This window comes from Chaetodon trifascialis, chromosome 13 (genome assembly GCF_039877785.1).
Source record: "Chaetodon trifascialis isolate fChaTrf1 chromosome 13, fChaTrf1.hap1, whole genome shotgun sequence".
Taxonomy (NCBI): domain Eukaryota; kingdom Metazoa; phylum Chordata; class Actinopteri; order Chaetodontiformes; family Chaetodontidae; genus Chaetodon; species Chaetodon trifascialis.
The window spans coordinates 20,321,515-20,347,270 of NC_092068.1; the positions used below are offsets into that span (position 1 = coordinate 20,321,515).

A 25,756-nucleotide genomic window follows, 5' to 3' on the forward strand; every position below is an offset into this window, starting at 1 on the left:
CACCCTGCGTTTTGTGAGGACTCTGATGTTTGAAGCCTTCTTATGGTGGAATTTATGTATGTACATTTCATTTGCAGTTTTCACAGGCAAACACTTCCCGTCATATCAGGATGAACAGTAAATATGCAGCTTATGCGTGTGAATGAGGGTGTTGGTTGAATTGGAAAAGGGCACAGCACAACGCTTACGCACACAAACACACACACAACTACATTCTTGCAATAGTTTTTTTTTTTTTTTTTGCAGCCATCCGCTGTCCAGCCATCAGCGCTGCCTCACTCAAAGGCCAGCAGATCAACTGGCGAGAGCGCTGCAGGACTGTGGGTGGTGGAGACAGAGCGATGTAGATGTGGAGATGAAGGCAGGAGGGGAGAGGCATAGTGTATATCCCACTTGAAAAAGTATGGAGGACAATTTGGCGCAGCATTTTGTGCTTTTTTTTAGAGTCCCTTCCTTTGCGTGCCAAAAGCTGATTGGAGGCTGTTGGTTATTTTTCACAGGATGTGCGTCTGTGTGCATTTATGTGTGTGTGCGCGTGTGTGCAGTGTGTGTGATTGCAGTAGAAAGTGCGGGCTAAAGCGAGGCAGATGGCGGCAGATGGGCGAGGTTGGAGGAAGGTGCTCGGAAAAAACCTGGAAATCTACACCACCGCCGCCGCCACTCACCCGCCCGCACGCTCTGCTCGCCCGCCCGCGTGTAAAAATAACACAGTTTGCTCGGAGCCAAGTTACAGAGATGCAAAGTAGCCGGGATTAAAAAGAGAAAGGGGGAGGTGGGGGTTGAAGACAGAGGAAGATGAGAAGGAAGAGAAAATATTTCAGGGTTACAGGAGTGAAATTCAGACAGTTCCTATGTTTGCCGTCAGTGAAAAGGGCAGATGAGAAGTGAATAAAGAGGGTTTGTGTCTGCTGCGTGCCTCAAGGAACTTGTACACAAATACCTCAGCAACACGACGCAGTAAAGTGAATAATTTGTCAGCCCAACTTGTAAAGTATTAGATTGAAGTGTTTCAAGGATAGTCAAAAACCAAAAAATAATATGAGATGAATGAACAATAAGCAGTGTAAGGTCCTTGTAAAGGGATGGAACAGGATCAGAGAAAACACATGGAGAGTGTTTTTCTCTGTTTTCTCATATTTTGTGTTTGACACATTTCCTTGTGGCTATTTGTTTTTTATTGAAAGTGTTGAAGGGGATGGGTTTGGGCTTTTTCCATTTATTTGTATGTGTTTGTTTTTATTTGGTTTGTATGCTGTATATGTTGGGCATTGTGATTTTTTAAATTTTTTTTTTTTTTTACTGTAACTGTAAATGTTTCACAAACAGAGCAGCGCAGTCAGCCATTAGGAAAACATTGCAAAATGTCAGAACAGTGTCAACATAAACCGATTTCCAAATGATGACACTTTGGAGATAGAAGGTCTCTGTGCGACACCAACAATATGTGAGTGTATGCTCACTGTGCCGAATGTATGAGATGTGTGCGTGTGTGTGTTCCCTGTAGCCTGCTGGGTATCTGGGCTGGTACAGCCACAGGCTGTGTGTGCCCGTCCCGTCCCATCTAGTCCTGTCCAGGCTGCCAAAGCCCCCGTCCCGCGAGCAGCATCTAGCTGCCACATGGCTGCCCCAACGGGGACCAGGACAGGACAAGACCTTCTCCCTCACGGCTGCTTTTAATCAGAGCTTCTCTTCTCTTCTCTTCTCTTCTCTTCTCTTCTCTTCTCTTCTCTTCTCTTCTCTTCTCTTCTCTTCTCTTCTCTTCTCTTCTCCATGCTCTCCTTTCTTCTTCTCTCCTTTCCTCTCCTCTCCTGCTGATTTATCTAATTTGTTACGTCTTCTGTCTTGTCCTATTTATTTGTCCTGTCTCTTTCTAAAATATACACACTGCCACACATACTACACACATACTACACACACACACACACACACACACACACGCACACACACACACACACACACACGCACACACACACACACACACACACACACACACACACTCCCATGCCTCCACGCCTAGGGCTGTGGGACAGCATTCTGGCTCTGTGTGGATTAATCTGCTCCCTGCCTGCAACCGAGCTGCCACCACTTTCTTTGGTCCCAGGACAAACGCACACACACGCATGCATGCACACACACACACACACACACACACACACACACATACACGCACGCTCTTAGACTGATATATACTTACATGCTTGTATACACATCCAACTGTACAGCTTGCATTTGTATACATTTCTGTACCTTTTTGTACAAAGACTCGACACACAGCCCCATAGATCAGCATCGAAAACAGCCGCACAGTGTGTGTGTGTGTGTGTGTGTGTGTGTGTGTGTGTGTGTGTGTGTGTGTGTGTGTGTGTGTGTGTGTGTGTGTGTGTGTGTGTGTGTGTGTGTGTTCCTCCTCAAGGTGCAGGGATTGAAACAACAACACCAAACATCTCCTAGTTTGCCTCACTCCCCAAACTTTATGAATTTGATGAGGGCGGATAAATATTCCATCTGCTCCGTGTGTATGTGTGTGTGTTGTGTGTGTGTGTGCACGCCTGACAGTCTCCCAGCAGTCTAAGCCAGTGTTATCCCTCCAGCCGTACCAATCAATAGTATATCTGGAGCTGGCGGCGTACTTAGTTCCCCCAGCTCTTCTCTGCAGCTGCCAACAGGGTGACCAGCTTAATTCTCACACAAACACACACACATAAAATAACTCTCATAACTCTCTTATTCACTTCCACCAACATGTTGACTTGCCCACACTGAGGCAGCCGCCTGCATCATTAGCAGTTTAGTGTCGAGTGTGTGAGCACAGTCAGTTAATGACCAGCTTTCTGTGGTATTTAGCTGCTGTGGAAACTCACAGGCAGCTGTTTGGCGTTTTCTTCCACCTGGTCTCAGTGCACAGTGACATTTAACATCATTTACAGCTGGGCCAGTACAACAGAACCCTATCTGAACCTTCACCTGACGCTTATGAGCAGAAACTGCAAAGTAACATGTTAGAAGGATAAGTTTTCTGCCCACCTTTACAACCCTTCAGCACTCTCTCACAGAACTGTGGGCTGTAAGATGCAGGATTCATGATCTGAATACTTGTGACTGAACTTTTTGGCTTAGATATTAGGTTATATTTCAATATACATTACATTTGAGTGTTTTGTGTTGTGCTTTGTTTGTTGTCTGTGTCAGTCTGCAGTTTGGATAATCAAGTCTCTGTTCTAATCATACAAATCTCTTTATGTATTTATGACCCTTGCGATCAGCCACCAATCACACAACTGCTAACAGCACCTATTAGTTCAGAGTACAGTATATTTTGAAATGTTTTGATATTTGCTGTATAGTTTTATCAGGTTTTTTTATGCTAATTGTGTCAAAAACCTGTTTTTATGTGTGAGTATGTTTGTGCACGTGTGTGTTTGTGTCTGTTAGCGTGTACTCTCGTACACCCTGCCTGCACTGTTATTAAGAGTGAGTGAGATGTTATTATTATTGTCAAGATGCACAACATATGCTATTCTGGCTGCGTTCCAGCCCTGCCTGTCCGTCAGTCTGTCTGTCTGTCACTTAGTCACACACACACACGCATGGGTGCATGGATGCATGGATGCATACACATGTGCACTCATCATGTTAATAAGCTTATTATGCTAATGAGGGCCTCAACAGCACCTGAAATACCTCTCTTCCTGCGTCTGCTTCCCTTTTCCTCCTCTTCCTCTCCTCACTCTTCCAGAGGTGAGCGAGCTGGCACATGACTTGATGAAGGGAAGACATGATTAGAGGACGGAGAAGGCAGGATAAGACAGGATGGAAAGAGCAAGGAGAACGTCAACAAATAGGAGTAGGAAGGCAGCCCAGACACAAGACTTTGATACGGGAGTGACTTCTTTCAAAGGACCTCTCTCCCCTCCACACACACACACACACACACACACACACACACACACACACACACACACACACACACACACACACACACACACACACACACACACACACACACACACACACACACACACACACACACACACACACACACACACACACACACACCAGCTCACAGTACAGTACCTGTGCTCGCCAGCTTGGAGGATGGACTGGCCCTGACCCATGTTGCGGGCTGTTCCTGCCTTTTCCATCCAGGGACGTTCCTCTCTGTCCCTGCCAGGAGAGGATCAGTGTGCCAGAGAGAACTGGCAGGGACCAGAGGGGGCATCTGGTGGGCCACGCCAGCACACAGACTCCCTTACTGTAACAGGGGCCTCTGAAGACCTGCCATCCCATGATGTTTGCCTCTGTATGTGTGTGTCTGTGTTCTTAGAGGGGGGGGTCCCGTCTACACCTCAGTCCGTATTATCTGTGCAGCCACTTCTGTTCATCTCAAGCAACTTTTACTATTTGTTTTTCCCTTGAGCAAAATGGCACATTGACTGTCCTTTGCTGTCTTTCCTCGCTCATCTGTCTCTTCATTGAATACCTTGGGCAGTCTGTATTGTCCAATAAAATAAATGCAGTAATGCAGAAGAAAAACACATGTCCAATAAAACAAATGGACCCATTTAAAGAGCAGGAATTGTGTATCTCCTCTCTCCTCAGGTCCTGGAGGACAACGACTACGGTCGGGCGGTGGACTGGTGGGGTTTGGGCGTGGTGACGTACGAGATGATGTGCGGCCGACTGCCGTTCTACAACCAGGACCACGAGAAGCTGTTTGAGCTCATCCTCATGGAGGACATCAAGTTCCCGCGTACTCTGTCGGCCGACGCCAAGTCCCTGCTGTCTGGCCTGCTCATCAAAGACCCCAACAAACGGTGTGTGTGAACGTGTAGAACTGTGAACAGATCTGCTGTAAACAGACAAAAAATGGCAAATTAAGGGTGAGAGAAGAGGTTTGTAGGTGAATAGATTTTGTCTGTACAAAAAAAAAAAAATCATTGAATCATTTACATAAAAAAAAAAGCTAAATGTTCCTAGAAATGTAGAAATCTCTGCATACCTGAAGGAAGGAACAAAGCTTGAATGCAAATGTAAAATTCACACACACTGTTTCACTTACTGCTGGTATATTTATGTACATTTTTGGTCAACGCAAACTTCATCAGGGATATGCAATCGTTACCTCATTACCAGGATGGTAATGTGTGTTTCTCATGGTTTTTCATTCACCAGTTGACCTAATTTCCGTGGTCTTACGATGCGAGTAATCTGCCAGTAATAAGTTATTCTGTTCAAAAAGTAGTAAATGTCTCTTCATCACTTCTGTTGACTTTTAGAAGTTCGATTACTGTCGTTTTAACTTGTTCTTTCAAATGAATCGCCTAGTCTAGTTTTATCACGTTCCTCTCCTCTCTTCTCGCCTAGGCTCGGTGGAGGACCAGATGACGCAAAAGAAATAATGAGACACAGTTTCTTCTCTGGCGTTGACTGGCAGGATGTCTATGATAAAAAGGTATGGAGCAACATGATGGTAAAACCGTATGTTTGCACTGTGCCTCTGTTTTGTCTATTAAAGTAAAGTACATAGGATGCCCGAAAAGTTATGCACTGAAGTTATTTAACTCCCTGCCTTTTCTTCAGTTGAGAGTTAGTGTATTGTGATGTATTTAAACAGAGGCTCAGGGTTAACTCCTGTAACACATGTGTGCATGCACATGTCACACATGAACACACGTGACATCGGAACAGACAGGCAGCAGTATGAAGAGGTGTGACCTTGTATCCTGGAGGTCTCGCAGTCTGCTCATGTGTTTGCTTGTATAACACCACAGAGTGGAAGTCAGGTCCTGTGTGGCGACACCTATAGCCTGTTAGACAGGTGCCGAGTTTCCTCCCGTCTCGTCTCATCTCTCCTCTCTTGATCACTCTACCACCTCTCCAGCTCTTCACATCCTCCGTCTCCTTCCTTCCATTCTTTTCATCTTTGTTCCTCTCCTTTCCTCCCTCCTCTCCTTCCCTCCTCTCTTCCCTTTCTCCCATTCCTCTCTTCTCAATCCTTTCCTTGTGGTAAAACAACACTGAAGTTAATGTATAAATACATACACACGCATGCTGTATGACTGAATTGAATTGAATTCTCTCAGCCTGTCTAAATTACGCCAACTTCTACAAGATGTTTTCCCAAAATGAACTCCTAAAACTCTATCATTACACCGGATTTCACATTTGGTCAGATACTGTTTCCAGAGTGTCATCCAGGGTTTGAAGTGCTTCCAGTAACTGCTCTGTAGTTTGAACAGCAGTATTCAGTGGTATCTATAATCTGTCCTCTTTGTGTCACGTCTCATGTCTCTGTCTCTTAGCTGGTCCCTCCATTCAAGCCTCAGGTGACGTCGGAGACAGACACCAGATACTTTGATGAGGAGTTCACAGCCCAGACCATCACAATCACTCCACCAGAGAAATGTGAGTCTCTTCTGTCTCTGTCTCTCTCACAAACATCTGCTCACATTAAAGCTTGATGACGTCTGATTTCCTTTTGTTACGTAGCCTCAAATATTCTTGCTGGAGAGGAGAATATAGACATAAACACACTGGTTTGGAGTGTGTTTGTTTATTAAGCTTTGAGGGGTGATGAATTACATGTAGCTGTTCAAGTAATTCATATCGCACCAAAAAAATGTATGTGCTATATCTGTTTGTTATGTGTGATTTCGGTTTCATATTTCTACAGAATATTGTGACGTTTATAAAAGACCGCATTTGTTACGCACCTGTGATTCAAATCTGAAGATTTTTCACTCATATAGATGGCTTTAATGATTGCAGATTTAAACAATTTATCACTGCTCCCTCTCTTTCCTGGGGTGAGACATTTCCACTTGAATTAACCGAGGGAACAAACACTCAAAAGTGCTGTTGTCTGTTTATTCAAGTGTCTCAGTAATAGTCCTCGGGCCACACGCAGCTCTTCACAGGCTTTTGAAATAAAGACGCCAGTTTCAAAAATGTTCGGCACTGAATTATGCATGAGTGAAAGCGCCGTGTTTCTCTGCGCTAATGTGAGGTTCCACTTGTTTTGTAGGTCGCACATCAGTTACTTAGCAGGAGATTGGCACATCAAAGACATGCTCGTTAATTGAATCATGTTGTGTTTAAGCCTACAGTACAATAAAATACTGCAAAAACAGTGCTCTGTAATGTTTGATTATATTTAGAGGTGATAAAATCAACCCGGGAGTTCATACGTTTCGTGTTAGATTTTATGTATTATGTTAACTGAATAGTGACTTTTCATCGTCAAGCCGTTAATTAACTCTGAATCCCTCTTGGTCTTTAGTTGATGAGGACGGGATGGACTGTCTGGACAACGAGAGAAGACCACACTTCCCACAGTTCTCCTACTCTGCCAGTGGGCGGGAATGAACTGTTCATCTCGGTGACATCATCACAGCTGGTCTCTGAGGTCATCAATGTGGGACAAAAAGACCCACAGCTGTGGACCGACCCACAATGACCGTGACTTGAAGGATTTTGCCCTTCTCCTCCTCTCTTTTTCACCTCTCCAGTCTGCTTCTCTATTTGTTTTTTATTTTTGTGAATCCCTTTTTATAGAGAACTTCCCAGCAAAATTACTTTCTAATCCTGCACTGCAACCCTAGGTGATCCAAACTGTGACATGATCAGTCACTATGTAATGTCTCTTTAAAGACAGGAGCATCACCGGTGGCCTGCTGTGCTTTGACACGTGTCAGTCCTGCCAAACCCTGAAAACAAACGAGTTCGACGACACCCGATGCATTTTTAACGCAACGTCTTTGTGGCTTCTTATCTGTAAGATGGAGTTAGAGCATTTTAAGTCTTTCAGACCCAAACTGCCGTTACCGGTCGTATCTCAGGCTTTTCCAAACAGACGGATAGTCAGACTCAGAGAGACACTCGGGTCTGTTTTAGATCCTCACATGAATATTTCTGGGATTGATTGAGGCTGCCTGGCATTGAGCAGAATCTTCACACCTCATGTTGTCAAGCAGGATTTGACTCAGGTTTTGCTCAGTGCAATTCATTATTATTGTTGCTGCTATTTCAACTACTACCACAACTACTACAGGTACTACTAGTCCTACTACTATACTATACTACTACTGCTACTACTAAAACCCGGTGCTACACTACTAGCTTAATGCTGCAGATCATTATACAGGCGCCAGCAACACATCAACCACCTGTTTTAACGTCTATGCTTGTACAGCTGCAGAACAGGTGTTGCTATTACTCCTAATGTACTGCTAATACCCATCAACTCTGATAGGATGTCATGTCTGTGTGTGTGTGCGTGTATGAAAGAGAGGTACTATTATGGGTTTGTGCTCAAGAACGCCCCTCAAAGCACAGCAGTACAGAAGGATGAAGCTCCCAAACCATGAGCTTTACTGTGTTACCCACAATGCAGTGCAGGGCGGTTGATATATTCATCACTGCAGAGGTGAAAATGAGAGGAAAACAGTTGGTTTGAATGTTCCCCCCAAAGATTTTTATTTATTTCCCCCCTGAGTTCAAATCTCTTCTGTCCCCAAAGGGAAAACGAAACCGAAGCGGTACTTTGTGTCCATGATGGAAAGCTTTACTGTGACATGTTGTCGTCATGGCTTTGGAAACCACACGGCTGTACCTCTCTGTCTTTGTGCAGGAAAGGGAAACTGCAGCAGGAACAGATTCACCATAGAGTGAAAAGAAAAAGTCCCGGATGGGGATTGTGATGAGAAGAGAGAAAGAGTACAGGTGAAAAGCTCCGAGAATGATACGATATGAAATATTTATAATGTGTTGTACAATGACGTATTGATGAAGTGACGGCTGATTTCCTGTTTCCTGTGAGATTTAAAAGGATTTAAAGGATTTTAAAAAAAGAAAAAGAGACATTATGGTCTGTGAGGAGGTACGCATCAACTGTTATGGGTTTACACCAATCACAGCAATGGCTATAATATATATATGTTCTATTTATTTGTTCTACTCATCGGTTTTATATTTAACTTTTTCTATTGTTATTACATTATTCTAGAAAAGAATTATTTCTTAGGGCTGAGAGGAAAAAAGGCACCTCAAGAAACAAAAATGGCTGAAGAATGTAGGAGGGAAAGCAGATAGCCTTCCTGCTCCATTGTTTATTTTATTTTAATTGTGTTCTTGTGTTGTTTTGTGACCAAAATGTGACAGCTGAGAGCTGACAGGACACGTTAGAGACAGATGATGGTTTACTGTGAGCACCGCGGAGGCTCATCTCACCTGATTGGATATTGACACAAACATCCCACATATTTAATCTCACCACAGGTGTGTGTTGGTGAAGGCCAAGGCAGAGTTCAGGGAGAAGGATGAAGTGGAAGTTGAGCAGAGAGAAAACAAGTGCAGCACAGAAGTCTGAGTGTAAAGCGGTAAGGATGGAAAAGATTTAATACTGATCTGTCAGTGCTACTGTTTACTGTAAGTGTGTCGAGACAGAGTCGAGGAGAAAGTCGAAGAAGCGTGTGAGGTTTTAAGGCCAGTCAGTGTTTTCCTGCCAGTTTTAGATGAGAAAGAATATTTTCCTCGCTAATGTAACCTTTACTGTAAGAGCAGGGATGATCGGAGCTGGGACCCGTCGAACCTTTCCTGCGCTCTCCTCTGTCTTTCGCGTGTGCTGTCACTTCTCCGGACTGGACTTTGTTTGTTTGCGTCGTCATGTCTTCCAGTCTGACCAACAAGATTTCTAATCCCCTCAATTTCTGTCTTCAAATGCCAGTAAGCCTTATGGTTTAGCTCAGAATAGGTCAAAAAAAACATTGACATCCAGCTCATCAGAGTGGGAAAAAAAGTGTGGAAATATATTTTTAGAGATTTGAAACGGCATCTAAAAAAAAAAAATCCCATCATGTGGAAGACGTCACCTTCAGTATCTGTAAGACAGATTCAAAGGGAGCACCAGGGGATGTGCTCTTATTAGGCATAGAAGACTATTCCATATATTTATTTGAATGTTTTTCTTATTATTATTGATGGATGATGGATAACTTGAATTTCTTTTCTATTTAATTTATTTGGTGTCATTTTGTTTTGGAGTTTAGCGTAAGGGGGTGTAGTCGTGTTTCACTCTGCAGTTTAAGTCTTCAGACTTTGTTCTAAAAATAAATGCCTCCTTTTTTTTCTTTACGGATATCTTATACAACACATTACCTGTTTTCCCGCTGCTCTTATGTCCATATGCTTTACTCTTGCACATCCATTAAATTGCTATTAGTTAGCAAAGACGCTTTATGGCAGAAAGTATAAAAGGATGGCGCTGGCCTGCATGCTGTAGTCCTCCTCTGTCCGCACTACCAGTCCTGAGTCAAAGTGGCACTCAGAACTCTTATGAAAAATACTTCTCTGTGATCGATTGAGCCTGTCTGGCACAGCTGAAGCAGCCCAATCCAACCAGCTGGCACCCTCGACAGGCTCAAGCAAACGCTCCCAAGTATTTGGAAGGATTTCAGCTTTGATTTGACCCAGGTCTGCGAGTGACTGAGGAGTTCTAGCTGTATGTGCACGCTTACCGCCAAAATCATTAGAAACCAGAGTTCATAAAATACTGCTTTGTAGCTTTGGCCACAGCACTTTCACAACCATCACTTTTTATATGGTTCAGAGGAATCTGATTCAGCCCTGCTTTAAAGGAAGATTTTTAGTTTTTTTTTATGTTTTTAAGAAAACAAGGATTTTTAAAGCACATCTCCCCTCCACATACAACCGATAGCTTTGATGTTGCTCTGATGTCTGGATTTGGCAGGACCTGGATGATTGTGTCCCACATGCCAGAGACGAGTCAGTGCTGCCACTGCAGACTGGGCTGTGGATCGTGCTCAGTGGATGTTTTCAGTAAAATGGTCAGTCTTCATACAAAAGTTCCCCTCCAGTAAGCCTCCACCTCTCCTTGCTCAATCCTCTACAGATTCAAGTTCATTTACTGGCAGTAAGAATACCAGAGGCTGATTCTAAAGGTCAGAGAGCCTAAAAAGATCCTCCAGTTACTGTAAGTGGAGAAGGTGGAGCTTATTCATCCTCCTCATCAGTGTGGGTGGAGGGGAACATGTCAGTAATTTAACTTTGTCTCAGTTGTTTCACCAAACAGAGGTTCTTAAACTGGACGCTGAAGTTCAGTTTAAGCCTCCTCACAGCTTTACTGGTGTTCTCAACTGGTGTGAATCGACAGTATGTGAGATATCTGACGCTGCACTGACAGCGTTCACTCTTAAAGCTGCTGCTGTTTGTACTGTACATCTATCACACAACAGATCCGACTCCAATAGTATTTGAATAATATGTAAAATCCTTTCAAAGACCTCAGCTGCTCCGTATTGATCTCGGCCCGTTTGTTAATGAACGGACAGCGTCAGCCAAAAATCACAAGCCGCGCTCAGCCTGGCGTTTAATGCAGATAATAAGTAAATGGCTCCAGTGTTTGGAAGGATTTCTGAAAGTATTTGACCTCATGTCTGCGACAGAATTCCTCCCCTCTCTTCTCTCTCTGGTACTAGTCTACTATCATCATGATTATTAACATGAACAAGCATGAGATGCATTTATTTATAAACAGCAAACAAAAAACGGCAAACATGTACAAATATTACAAAGTGTAATTGAGTTCTAACTCCACGTCCATGTCCTTCTACTGTAGCTTTACAGTTGTGTGAGACATTTCTGGACAGCCACCAGCTGTTCGCAGAGTGGGCCACGTTTCCCCGAAGCACTGAAGTCAACTCTGCTCTGCGTCATGTCAGCGGAGCAGAGATGACGTTGACTCTGAGACAGTGTCGAGAAACTCAGCAGATCGATCAAACAGCCTTTTTCTGTCCCTCATGCTGTTAGGATGCAGTGCTGCTGGCCGGTGAGGCCGCGAGGATGTGAAAACAACAAATTACCATCAACATGAAGCTGTTTTTTACACTGTACATCCTTAGTATTTTTACACATAAAATGTATATGATAGGGATGCACATTATTTTCCTTCTTACAGACAGCTTCAATAAAGCACTATGTCAATCTGCTGCAACGGTGTCGACTTGTTATTGGTTGTCCTCTCACTGTGAACTCAGGTCAAACGTTAGAAATAGAAATGAAAACCAGAAATATTCTGCAGATTTGAGGCTCTATGTTCTTTCCCAGAAAAATGTGAATTTGTTTGTTGAGTAAAGGAAAATGTAGAAAATTTGTATTAAAAAAGCTCGTAATCGTGCACCAATGATTTCACTTCAATGTTTTAAAAAAGACATCGTAGTACCTCTAACCACAGTAACAGTCTATCGCCAAACACAAAGTCCTGATAACAAAACATTTGTGATTTCACAGTGTACCTTAATGCTAAAGGGATGAACACACCTGACTCCTGCACGTCATCTGGGTAAAAAACAGTCTGATATGCTCTTATCAACAGGAGGTTTCTGACAGTGAAAACGTCCAGATGAAGGAGACGAGAGGAGGAAACAGGCAGGACGGACTCATGTGGCCACAGCGTCGACTCGTCTCGTGTTCGGGAGCTAGAAAGGCACACAAACACACACATACACACACACACACACACACAAGGCACACAATAAGACGTCTAACACACATCATCTCCGATAATGAATCACCGCAGAATACAGACAACATGTTTTTCAGCAAAGCCAGAACCAGACAGAATCATTAGTCATGAAGGGACAGACATCTTCTTACTGATTTTATTTTAGTAAACTGACAACCATAACGTGCACCTGGAGAGAAAAGACGCTGTCACAGATTCATTTAGTAACAGAACAGTGAGTCACACACTCACACTGCTGTGTGTTTGAGGTGTGTGTGTGTGTGCGTGTACCTCCATGTGTAGGTTCTGCATCTCCTCGGTGAGTGTGTTTCTCTCCTGCATCAGCTGGTTCTGTTTGGCCAGCAGCTCACACACCTGCTGGGCACTGCTCTGACAGTGACGGTCCAACTGCTGCAGTCTGCAAAACACACACACACACACACAATATTGACTGAAAGCGTGTGAGAGGAACGTACCCTCCTGGCTGATATAAAACCAAATGTTGTAAATATTGAAAGAGAGCTGGATCCACAAAGAGCTTTTAATATCACTGGACTTTGTGTTGATCAAGTAATCAACACTGTTTACATGAATGTGACAGCAGTGTTTGTTTTGTCGTTAAGAGAGCAAACAAGAAGCTGAAAAATAGTGATGCATTGAATTGATATCGGACAATGACGACTCTAATGAATGGATCCCATTAGGGCTGCGACTAACAATTGTTTACTTTATTGACTAGTCTGCTGAAGGTCTTCTCGATAAATCCATTAATCGTTTTGTCTATAAATGTGAGAAAGCCGTGGTGACGTCTTCCAATGTCTTGTTTTGTCATACCAACAGTCCAAAATCCGGTTTAGTTTACTCTTCTGTACAAGAAAAAAGATGATCAAACCTTCAATTAATTAACGAAAATTACTGGAGCTCAGGTCAGATGTTGGCCAGATGTGACTCTTTGTTTCAGGAAATGTTAAATCCTCTAAACAACAGTTAACATGCATGAACATCTCTACTACAGTACATTAGCGTCGACTGTAAAGAATTACCAGGTAATAGAGAATAGATAATAATTAAGATAAAAAAATTTGTCAATTTTCTCTTATTTTAATTAAAATTCAGTTCTTTGGTGGAACAACTCATAGACATGTGAAACCTGTGTTTCAGTTTCTTTAAAGTATGGTCATGGAGCAGTTTTTCTGTGACACCGTCACGTCCCGCCGGTGGTTTCACGCTTCTCCACTGATCAACAGGTGGCAGCAATGCACCAAGTCATGCAGGAACGTGCAAACAAAGGCAGAGAAGAAGAAGTCTTCAAGCTAGTAAACATGAATGAAACAATAAAGGATTTAAAATGTTGAAAAACTCAAACTTTTTTTATGAGGGAGAAAAAGTATTCAGTGTGTTCAAAGATACACACCGTGTGTTCTGGCCAGTAGCACTGAATGTAAACACTTTAAGAAAAGTCAACACGGCACCTTTAAAGGACCACAGGTCAATGCTGCTTCTGTTTTGCAAGAGGTTTGCATTGTTTTTATAGAAGCTTATCGTGTGTTTTTGATGTTAAATCTTAATTAAAAAGTAGTTATTATAGCAGTCAGATGGAGTACAATAAGTACAATATACTGCATATAGAAGCATAAACTAGCTTAAAGTGGAAACCGTAAAAATAGGCTGTTACTGTGTTTCAGGAGAACCTGTATTTTCACTGCACTCTGTATGAGTATCGATCAGCTGGCTCAATATTACATGATACAGATGATCCTGATACAGATGATCATCCTGTAGCAGCAGGTTAAGTCTGGTGAGAAACAAAGTGTTGATCATTAGGGGGACGTCCCAGTTAGTCTGGGTGTACCCACTGTGTGCGCGCGTGTGTGTGTACTTGTACAGCTATCTTTGTGAGAACCAAGTTGAGTTTTAAACCTTATGAGGACATTGTTGGAAAGTGAGGACATTTTGGGCGGTCTTTACCTTCAGGCAGACCTTCAAAGAGCCTTTTGAGGGTTCAGACTTGGTTTCAAGGGTTAGCTTACAATAAGGTTTAGGTTAGCATAAGGGCTGGGGTAAGGCATTTAGAACCTTTGTGTGTGTGTTGGGAAGTGGTGTTTTCCAGCTGGGGTTTGGGGGTAAGTCTGTATGAATAGAGTCTGTGTGTGGACTGTGTTTGGGGGAGGAGGTGGAATGTCTGTTCAGAGATTTCCCACCAGCAGCCAATTATTTCATCCATCCATTCAGTCAGTCACTGCTGTAGCACAGCACGCTGAACTCATTCATTCTCTCTCACACACACACACACACACACGCACGCTTGCACACACGCACACACACACACATGAAATTGAGACAGAAGAAACTCTCAGTACTGGAATCCACATTTGCACACTGAACTAACATCCATATTTATCCAGATCTCTAACACACAAACACACACTCGCGGTCTAAGCTAACTCTCTAGCTAAAGTAGATAAACTAGCTCCACCTGGACCAGCTGTAACAGTAGAATGCTGCTTACACACTGATGCATCAGTATTCACGATCTAAAATGTCATATGACAGATTATACAGTGTATCATTCACAGGGTACATGTTTGCAGTACTTTTATTGGTGACACTTGAAGTACATTTTACTGATGACACTAATGCACTTTTACGTACGTAGGATGTTAAGTCTTGTCTAAAATCTTTTCATTTTTCTTTTTATATGAAGAAGAGTTTTACCTCTTTAAGCCACAAAACACAACTGACATGAAACATGACAGAAAACCGCTGCACTGTGCACTGAAGTGAAATATTCTTGAGCGTGATCATCTTTCACTGTCCGTCGCTGTTTCAACAGGTTCAGAAGAAGACAAGTACGCAGGAATGATCTGTGTGATAAAAAAAAGAGAGAGAGGAGGAGGAGGAGGAGGATGAAGAGAGTTGTGGCTCAGGGCAGAGAGAAACAGAGAGGTAGCTGGGGGGTGGGGGGACAGATGCCCCTGCCCTGCTGGTCATATTGGCAGTGGCAGAGCTGCCTGTGTGTGACAGACGGGGGGAGGCGAACATCCCGACTCTCCTCCACAATCTGCTCCCTGCTCCCCCCCACATTGTCCTCACTCTGCCCTGCGCTGTCTCATTTTCCACCGCAGGGTTTAATCCTGCTCCTGCCTGTCTCTCTTCATCCAGAACTCCCCTCCTCCATCACCATCACCATCATCATCAACTTTCACCATCAGTCACTCCTGCTTACACTCAGTTATAACCCACCCTCCCTTGGCCGTCTCCTCCAACCCGACCGAAGGCAAGCCGGGCGGTTTATCTCAGACCTGGAGGCTCTGTCCAGCCCTGGAGTCCGCGGGCGGTGACTCCCCTCCCCGCCTGGTGTTCCTACAGCCGGCTGCCAAGCTGTCCTGACCAGTCACCCCCTCTCTTCCTCCTCCCACTCACCCTCCTACGCCATCACACAGCACGACACAGCAGGCCACCGCCACGTCACACAGTAACACACACACACACACACACACACACACACACACACACACACACACACACACACACACACACACACACACACACACACACACACACACACACACACACACAAAGAGCCCTGCTGTGGTTGGTGAGCGAAGATACAGAAACAACCGATGTACCACATGCAAAGTGCAGAAGATATCAGCCACACGCACGCATGCACACATGCACGCGCGCGCGCGCGCGCGCGCACGCACACACGCACACACGCGCACACACACACACACACACACACACACACACACACACACACACACACACACACACACACACACACACACACACACACACACACACACACACACACACACACACACACACACACACACACACACAGAGCGCGGAGGACCTAAAGGTCAGAAACAGAGCCTGTTGTTCCGAAGCTGTAAATGTTTGATGAGGGAAGTGTTGAGAAAGTGTCGAGTGAAGGCCTTTAACTCCACACCACCAAATTAATCTGAGTCACGCTGAGAAAATGCCAATCTTTATCCAATCACAACCTCTGATCTTGGTACACGTAGATGAAGCGAACACTTCAAAACAATCCTCTCCAGAAAGAAACTGTACAGCAGTCTCTCTTCTGTGGTGATGACTGACCAGCTCCTACAGCCACTGTAGGTTTGTAACGCAGGAGAAGCTTCAGCGTTGTTTGCCAAGAAGACTTTTACACTTGGTCTGCGAGTAGAGATAGATGTGGGGTTGTAGGGAGGATTTATTCACTAATTGGTTCAGAGTACATGAAGTTATTTCAAGATTCTGATGAGGTAACAACGCAGAACAAAACGTTACCTCCTGAAGTCTGCAGCCATACAGCCAGCTTTGGTTTGATTCGTGCAAAGTTTGCTGCTGCCGCCTCAATGCAGGGGTTGAAGTGTGTTTCATTTGTGGCGATTACAGCATTTAAAATTTACACTTAAAAATTCAGCAGCCACGTCTCTTTCCAGGAAAAGTGTCCCTGTTGATCTGTATAATCCACAGACCAGATATCTCAGCAGACATCTACAAACCTGCGCCAGTAAAACCAAATTATCACCATGACTAGATTCCACTTGAGGTAAGTGAGAATTTTTTTTTTCTTTTTTTTTTGTAATTTGGCTGAACTGATCCTTTAATTGCCAATATTTCAAGTAAATTTGAGTATGTAGTTAAAGAAACAGGTTTAATTTAAAGGAGGCACTTCCATAAAGCTAAGAGACTGAATGATTTAAATCAATGCAGCAGAGACAGATATCCTTACCTTTAGTGGCAAAATGCTGTATCCTACATTTCCCATAATGCACCTTAATATCTTTAATTAGACTTTTCCTACCTGTTAAACATCTCCATCTTTCAAACTCCATATATATAAAGTTTACCATCATTATTTTCTTCATAAAGTTTGGCTCTACAATCGAAGGAAATGTTATTTTGACGGGGCAGCAGATCACCAGGGTAACCGCTAACTGCTGCACGTTATATTTGCTGTTATAACCATTAGCTAGCTTAGCTGCTGTTAGCTCATTAGTTCATTTGCAGTTGCTGGCTCTATTAGCTGACAAGTCTGCCCCGAATTGAAAGCTTGGAGCAGGACTCCACAGCCTCCCAGCGAACACGCCTGGATCAGGACTGAACACAGCTCCGAAACCAGCAGAGGCCAGTTTGACGACAGGGAAACCAGTGGAGAGGTAATTTCCAGGGACTCCAACCAGGATTCTGACTCTGGGGATGATGACACAGCCGGCCAGGCAAGACAACATGGTTTCAGTGAGTTTGAGTTTATTTCTATCAAGTTTGAATTAAGTGTGTTTCACAATGAATTACTCTGGCAATAAAGCTAGTCTTAGTTTGGTAAAAGCTGGCTAACTTAATGCTAACTTCAGTAGACGTCAAAACTGTCACTTCTCCATATTCAGTTGATAATGTTAGTTCATTTTTTGAGTGTTTGAAACTAAAATTCTGTTCATATCTTACACCTTTAAGTCCAAACACTGCTGCAAAACGCCAGCAGGCTTTCACACATAGCAGTCTGACAGTAAGTGAGCTGAACAGGAAGCCAGTAAATCTGTCGGTCAGGTTGTGGCCCGAGATGTTTCAAGCGGCTGCAGGTTGTAAACTGAAGGTTTATGTAATGCAGTGAGTAAAGCTCAAACTGGCACAAACAGAAACACACACACTCAGTTTGTCTGTCCAGAGAGCAGGCAACCTCTGGCCTTCTTATACAACACACACACACACACACACACACACACACACACACACACACACACACACACACACACACACACACACACACACACACACACACACACACACTCTCTAATCCACCCCTTGTCTCACCTTACATATCCTGCCTCAGAGGGGGATGTGTGTGTGTGTGTGTGTGTTGTGTGTGTGTGTGTGTGTGTGTGTGTGTGTGTGTGTGTGTGTGTGTGTGTGTGTGTGTGTGTGTGATTAAGGCAGCGCTCCTTCCAGCAGCTAAAGCAGCAAATCCAATAACTGGCCTCTATCGACTGGCACACTCATTAATTAGGGCTTAATACGGCTTAATGCTCGGGCACTGCCCTACACTGACCCACACACACACACACACACACACACACACACACACACACACTCTACAGGCTGGCTCGCCTCTGCCTGGAACTGGTGAGGGAGGAAGCTTGGATGGATTCATGGATGGATTGATGGCGAGACAGATAAATGGATGTTTAGGTGAAGAGGATCTGCAGAAGGTGAAAAATGAGGGCTGACAGTTTGTGGCGTCGGGCAAAGGTGCAGGACGGAGTGGAGGAGGGACGAGGAAACAAAGAGGCTGAAAGCTCCAGCCGTCACCTTCCTGCCGCCCGCTGCTGGCCTGGCTGACGGCGGGGTTATTGTGGTGATGGTGGTGGTGGGGAGTTAGAGAAGGAGAGCCTCCACGCTGACCTGGTGAAAGGACACCACCTGCTGGAGCCCACAGTTTACTGACACGCACACGACTAAACACCTACGCTGAAATAATTTAATTTATCCTCTAAAAACGATGCTCCAAAAATGCCTGAAACGGCTTCCAGAGCAGTCATGGTATTAAGTGTGTATTCTGCTCTCCAGCAGACATAATAAAAGCAAGTTTTGCTGGGAGGCAGTTTGCAGTAATTTCCCCTGACAGCCCGATAATCAAACTCTGCTCACAATCTGCACCTCCAACCGCCGCACTCTCTATTGACTGCAGCTACTAAGGAGATTAATTACAACACACACGCAGACACAGTTACCTCTCTGTGGTATACATCAGTCGTAGCCCACAGCCAGTGTCTAAACTCTGTTGTGTGTGTGTGTTTGTCTGTGTTTGCATATTTATTTACAGGTGGGAGCATATGTCCTAAAGGCACGGTCCAAAGGGAAAGTGCTAACGTCATGTTAGAAAAACAGAGACGGTAATAGAAAAAGAAGATCTGGAAGCGACATTCAGGTCTGTCATTCAACAGCCCCATATGAACATGCGTGTTTTTATTACTGAACAAATCAGCTAGTGGAGCGTGTCACTTAAAGGAAATATTTATTGGACGATGCATACATTATCAAAATGACGTCCGTCCAAAAATAACCACTCAGCATGGATCAAACTCAGAGAGGCTTTATGAGATGAAGTGCGGAGAATTTTTCTTTAAATGTGAGAAAATGAAGAGAGGAAAATCTGTGAAGATGAATGTGGGCTATAATTAAAGAACAAATTTCAAGTGCTCTCCTGTAATGAGATCTCACAACAAAAGAGACACAGGACTAAACACACACACACACACACACACACACACACACACACACACACACACACACACACACACACACACACACACACACACACACACACACACCTGAGCACACTCACACAAACAGGAAAAAGTGTTACAGTCAACTCTAACCCTAAAAGATAATGAAAAATCTAAACATTTGACTAACTGAACATGCGTGTGTGCGCGCGCGTGTGTGTGTGTGTGTGTGTGTGTGTGCATGTGTGGCAGGCAGAGGGCCTAGGGGGTGAAGAATGCAGGCAGACGGCCTTGGCTTGCCTGGTTACAACAACACTGCCAGGGGCATGAAGGCTGCAGCTGCCACACAAACACACATCACACGCACACACACATATACACAAAACCATATTTCGCCCAAACCCAGGCCCACCATCACCACCCTCACACCCCAGCGCTCTAGCTAAATCTTGGCTAGCACACAACTGCACTCAAGAATCTGTGTGTGTGTGTGTGTGTGTGTGTGTGTGTGTGTGTGCGTGTGCGTGTGCTTGTGTGTGCCTGAAGGCCACGCTCCTCTCCCCTCCACCAACCTGTCATGCCAGTTGTTGCTCTTGCTAACGCGCACATTTAACATGGGAACACGATTAGTGACACTGTGTGTTTTGATCAGGCGACACGCACTCCTGCAGTTATTTGATTTTCTCTTATTTTCTTGCACTCTGTTCATTTACTGTCACTTCCAAACGTTTGTCTGTGTGGCCCTTTGTAAACATGCACTCCACTCTGGTCATTTGGCGTGCCGGCATCGTGTTGGAGAAGGTCATTTTTTCTTAAAGGAAATCTGCCTCCTAACGTTTCTGTAAGCGTGACTACAGAAGAATCACACTAACAGGTACAACACACACAAGATCAGGATCTAAATGTCTGAATACAAAGATATATATATATATATGCTGTTCCTTAGACAGCACAGCAGTATAATAAATTGCACATTAACTTATTATTCGTAATGCACAAGATAAAATCTCAACATTTTATTTTGTGTATTTTTTTAAACATGATTTCATTTTTTTTCTCAACTTAAAAAAAAATAAATAAAAATCATAAGTCCTCTCCGACTAATTGCTTACAGCATAAAATCCAGTAAAACACTATAGAATTAACATCACGCGAGCAGATTATGAATTTAATCAGAGCCACTTAACTTTAACATATGATTAAAAAAAAAACAGGCAGCAGCATTGTATGTTTAAAACGAATAAATGATTCAACTCATGCACAGAAAAACTGGTGCTTAGACAAAAGTGCAGTTGCTGCAGTGGGGTGGAGTGACCTCCCGGTGCTCCATCACAGGAGGCAAAACCGCCACGGAGATAATCACTCACTCAGCTGATAGATCAGCCTGAATCTTCAGCTGTGATGAACACAGTGGTGAGAAGAAAAAAAGGTTTCAGATGTCAATCACTGAACACTGCGGCTCATCAGTCCCGTGACGGAGAGCTGCGTGTGAATCCTTTAACAGAAGCGTCATTTAACATGAGTGTTTTACCTACTGGGCACCTCACAGTGAACACACGGAGTTTAAGTCTGAATTTTTGTCCTAAATAGTAACTTGGAGTCTCTCATGTTGGCTCGGTTTAAAATGAATGAAGGGACACTGACTCGTGGATGTTTTTGGCCCTAAAATTAGAAACAATGTTCCTCAAAATATCTGATCTTTCATGACTGGCTTCATTTTTTAATGATTTTTTCTCCATTGCTCTACATCCTGCATGTAACTGTTCGTCCTTCACTTCTCTTCACTGACATCTTGTTTTTGTCGTTATTTCTGTTTCTAGCTCTATTTTGTTGTTCTCCCGTTTGTTCCTCTCCCGCCTGTTTGATATTTGCTGCTAAATGCTTTTATTGTGACGCACTTTGGAACTAAAAAGCATTCAGCATAAATAAATCTTTACTTTTTCAGGTACAGAGTCAGTCTGAACCTGCTGCTGACTGATGTCACTGAAGGTATTTGAGGGAAAATTCTGTTCTGTAAGAAATCAATTGTGGGATAAATCCTTCTCTCCTTTGAAGAGTACAAATCTTAAAAAAAAAAAAAATCGTACCAGTGTTTTGTAATGTTTTCACCCATTTACTACAAATCTCAAGCGCTGCTGCGTTGTAAATCTTTTAATAAGTATCAAGTATTTAAGCATTTATCTGAAGTATTCATTATAGATGAGCTACAAGAAGCAGAACACTGATGAAGGCCTTCAACTCTTATCTCAGTTGTTTTCACGTTTAATAAAACAAAAAATGTACAAACCTCTTTAAAAAGTCCAACTTCTATCCCCCTTTTTTAAATTATTTATTTCATATAATTTCTTCTTGGTCACAGTTATAGCCAGATTTATTCATGCAGAAGTCAGAGTGGCTCCATGTAGATCTGATTTTTCCATCTAAATAAAGAATCTAATCATTAAAGGTGAGAGGAATAAATAAATTAAAAGAAAAGGTGTGAAAGCTTTTAAAGGTGGTGTACAACAAGATCAAAGTCGGTCTTTGAGCTGACGAGACCTGCTGTAACCAGAGCGGCTGGCCCAGTGTTCGCTTACATTTTTGCAGTTTGGAGTCGGAGGAGACCGTTAACGAACATCAGTGTTCCAGAAGGTGCAACCTGAACTCACACGAGATCACAAAGGGTAAAATAAAATGTCTTCGAGGACGAGCTTTAATGAAACGGATTTGGAAAGTGTGTGAGAGGGATGTCAGAAATATATTCAGCGACTTTAAAGAGCTCTGGATGAGCACAGAAGTTGTCTCTGCTTTCATTTCGTCGCTGCATTAACAGAGGTTTCAGTGCTGCTGCAGGCTGCTATATCAGCTATTCAATGTCAAAGTGTTTGCTGCCGTGAGGCCTGCTGACTCTTTTTAAGTCTTGTGTTTGAGTGTTTGCTTTGCCGGCATTAAAGTGTTTTCTGCTGTTATTACGTTTAACATTTTCTAAAGAAGGGGCAGGTGTTTCTGCACGAGTTTTCTAGTTGTAGTTTTATGAAGTAGTGTTAGCGAGTGTCACTGACTGTGGCTTGAGATGTGACGCTTTGCACAGTTAACGCTCCAGCTTGCAAGCCTCTGGCTACAGCCTGACATCTGAGCTGCAAATCTGTGCGTCTGTGCGTGTGTGTGTGTGTGTGTGTGTGTGTGTGTGTGTGTGTGTGTGTGTGATAGAGCTGTAAAGCCACCGTTTGACAATGCTCTTTCAGCAGGCCGCCCTGCAGTCGCTCCCGGCTACAGAAGCCAGCTGGGCAATGCAGAGATAGAAACGATGAGACAGAGAGGAAGATGAAGGAGAAGGGGGGAGGACGACAGCGCCACCCGGAGGTGAGGATGTGAGCGTGAGAGAGAAACAAAAAGAGTGGACTGGAGTGTTCCTCTGTCTTAACACGGATGATTTGCCCACATTTGCATTAATTCAGAAGATCATATCTGAAAACCCCTCATGTATCCTTAATTAGTGCAGCAAGTATCAAATATATTTAAATACAAAGTCTTTTATTTAACGTCTCTTTTTCTACCATTTCTGTAAAACTCAACTGTCAGGAAAAAAAACACGTTAAAGTTAAGGTGCTGCTGTTCTGTGAAAAATGAAAATGTCTGATTTTAAAAACATAAGAAGAAGAAAAAATGCATGTATGAAAAGTGAAGCGGCGGCAGCGGTGACGTCCATGTGAACGGTGTGTGGAACGTGACTGAAGTGTGTGAACGCTGCACCTCACACTGGGCCTTCTTCACTGTCTTTATTTCTCCACATCTCACTCTTTTATTACCCCTTCATCTCTCTGTCCCTCTCAGATCCCACACACAGTTGCGACGCATCATACACGCAGATGCACACACATACCCGTGTGTGTGTGTGTGTGTGTGTGTGTGTGTGTGTGTGTGTGTGTGTGTGTGTGTGTGTGTGTGTGTGCGCGCGCACGTACACTCATGTGCTCACACAGATGAAACAAATGAAAGCTGTCCTGCTTCTTCTGCCCAGCCTCTGCCAACTTCATTTGCAAATGAAAAGTTTTGCAAGGAGCGTCCTTTTGCTTCTGGGGCATGGCAGCACACTGTGTGTTTCGGGGTGGGGGGTGAGGAGAGAAGAGGGTTTGACAGAGGGTGTGTGTGTGTGTGTGTGTGTGTGTGTGTGTGTGTGTGTGTGTGTGTGTGTGTGTGTGTGTGTGTGTGTGGCAGGAGCCCAGATGAAGCAGCCCTCGCCCGGGGCTCGCTGTCCGCCCGCGGTAGCAGCAAGCCTGTTCCTTCTTCCCCGGCCCGCCGCGACCATTTGTTCCATTAACCAATCTCCTGGAGCCTCTGGTGCAAACACACAGACACACACACACAACCACAGGCATACATACTTCAACAACTGCTTGCACAGCTCATACCACACATGGCCCTCCATCCCTCCTCCATCCTTCGTTCCATCCCTCCCTCCCTCCTCTGCTGTCCTCCAGACGCACGCACCATCTTTCTTCATGGAGGCCATATGGCCCAGTGAAGCCTGTGGATCTACAGGCACATCTGCGTATATGTTGCTGCTCTCCTTAAAGGGCTGCACAGTGAGCTGTATGCTCACATAAACACACACGCACCCATACAGTGCATGCACACGCACACCCAAGGCTGACAAACACACTCTGCTGTCACTATGTGTGGTTAAGCAAACGTTGGTGTTATGTTGGTCTGTGTGTGTGTGTGTGTGTGTGTGTGTGTGTGTGTGTGTGTGTGTGTGTGTGTGTGTGTGTGTGTGACCTCAGTGTGTACATGCATAGTGATAATTGGTGAAACAGCCTGCGAACAGCTGTGAGGTGAGAAAAGGTTGCGTGGTGTTTGGTGCAGAATGCAGAGAGGAGGAGGAGAAAGAGGAGAGGAGTAAAGTTGGAGAATAAGAGGAAGGCAAAGAGGAGAGTGAAAAGAAGAGGAGAAGAGGGGGAGAGACAGCTGAGAAGCAGCGGATTCAAATCTCAAGTATGAACAGAAAACTTTCATTTTTTACACAAACTTTTCTATACAAAATAATGATTGATTAGAACTAGAATAATAATTACTGATGTGTGTTTCTGAGGCTGAATCCAGTGAAAAGAGAGAAGAAATTGTGATTTCCAGTCAGGAAAACACAGCGAGGTGTGCTGCAGTGCCACGGACAGTTGTACGTTTACTCTGACTGCGTCACGCTCGGGTGTCTCGTGGTGTCACAGAGAAACCACATATTTAACATCTGATTCTTTTCTTATTATCATTTAAGAGACCGTTCACTAAAACCTGTTCCTGAGCAGGTAATATTTTAGGAGCTGTAATAACCCTCACAGGCAATCCAGGAATTTATCTTTAGATTGTTTCTTCCCAGTGAATCGCACTAACATCTCACATGTTCCTCTCTTAATACATTTGAGCTTTTTTGCTTTTGCCAGAATTTTAGAAAGTCAAATCACTCAAACCAGTCACTAAATGATCAGTGGAATTCATCTGAAAATAGGTGTGTCTTTAGGATCCTGGTGTTCAGCTTTAAACAAATAACACACATCCATCCTTTTTTCTCTCTGCATCTGTAATTTGCCTGCTTGCATATATAAAACATATATTCTGATCCTTCTCACAGACATAACCTGCCCTCACTGAGAAACAAGCTATCATCATTTTTAAAGTAATATCAAGTGAATAGAGATTTATTATTTTATCACCAGAAAATTGCATAATAACCAAATAAAATGTCACCAATCAAATAAAGACTGTGGAAAATAAAATAGAAGATGGCTTGAATGCTCACTACATGTTAAGTATACAGCGAGTGTGATATTTCTGTTATTTCTCTTTCCTCCTAAAAACACATCGATCCTTTAAATGAATCGCTGACAGTATCTGACTCGGTGCTCTCCTGCTCCATCTCTCCGTTCTCTCCCTTCATTTCCAGGCAAAAACGCAACAACACAGACATAGCGAAATAAATAATTAAGTGGTGAAGCAAAACATTGTGTGCTAAAACCCCTGTGTA

The 25,756-nt window shown here is 43.6% G+C and overlaps 2 protein-coding genes across 5 annotated transcripts in view; one reads left to right on the plus strand and one right to left on the minus strand.

The window, feature by feature from the left end:
• The window catches only part of akt3a (v-akt murine thymoma viral oncogene homolog 3a), a 55,706-nt gene extending 43,701 nt beyond the window's left edge, over positions 1–12,005 (plus strand). For all 4 annotated transcript variants that reach the window (XM_070977405.1, XM_070977404.1, XM_070977406.1 and 1 more), the window contains 4 exons: positions 4,600–4,814; positions 5,365–5,452; positions 6,303–6,405; positions 7,280–12,005. In XM_070977405.1, coding sequence (XP_070833506.1) covers positions 4,600–4,814; positions 5,365–5,452; positions 6,303–6,405; positions 7,280–7,365 — 492 coding nt within the window. In that variant the 3' untranslated portion in view covers positions 7,366–12,005. The remainder of the gene's footprint in view (positions 1–4,599; positions 4,815–5,364; positions 5,453–6,302; positions 6,406–7,279) is intronic.
• Positions 10,092–25,756, minus strand: part of sdccag8 (SHH signaling and ciliogenesis regulator sdccag8) — a 45,406-nt gene continuing 29,741 nt past the window's right edge. The window contains exons 17-18 of the mRNA XM_070977397.1: positions 12,812–12,938; positions 10,092–12,494 (exon numbers count right to left, since the gene is read on the minus strand). Of these exons, the coding sequence (XP_070833498.1) occupies positions 12,456–12,494; positions 12,812–12,938 (166 nt within the window). The 3' untranslated portion in view covers positions 10,092–12,455. The remainder of the gene's footprint in view (positions 12,495–12,811; positions 12,939–25,756) is intronic.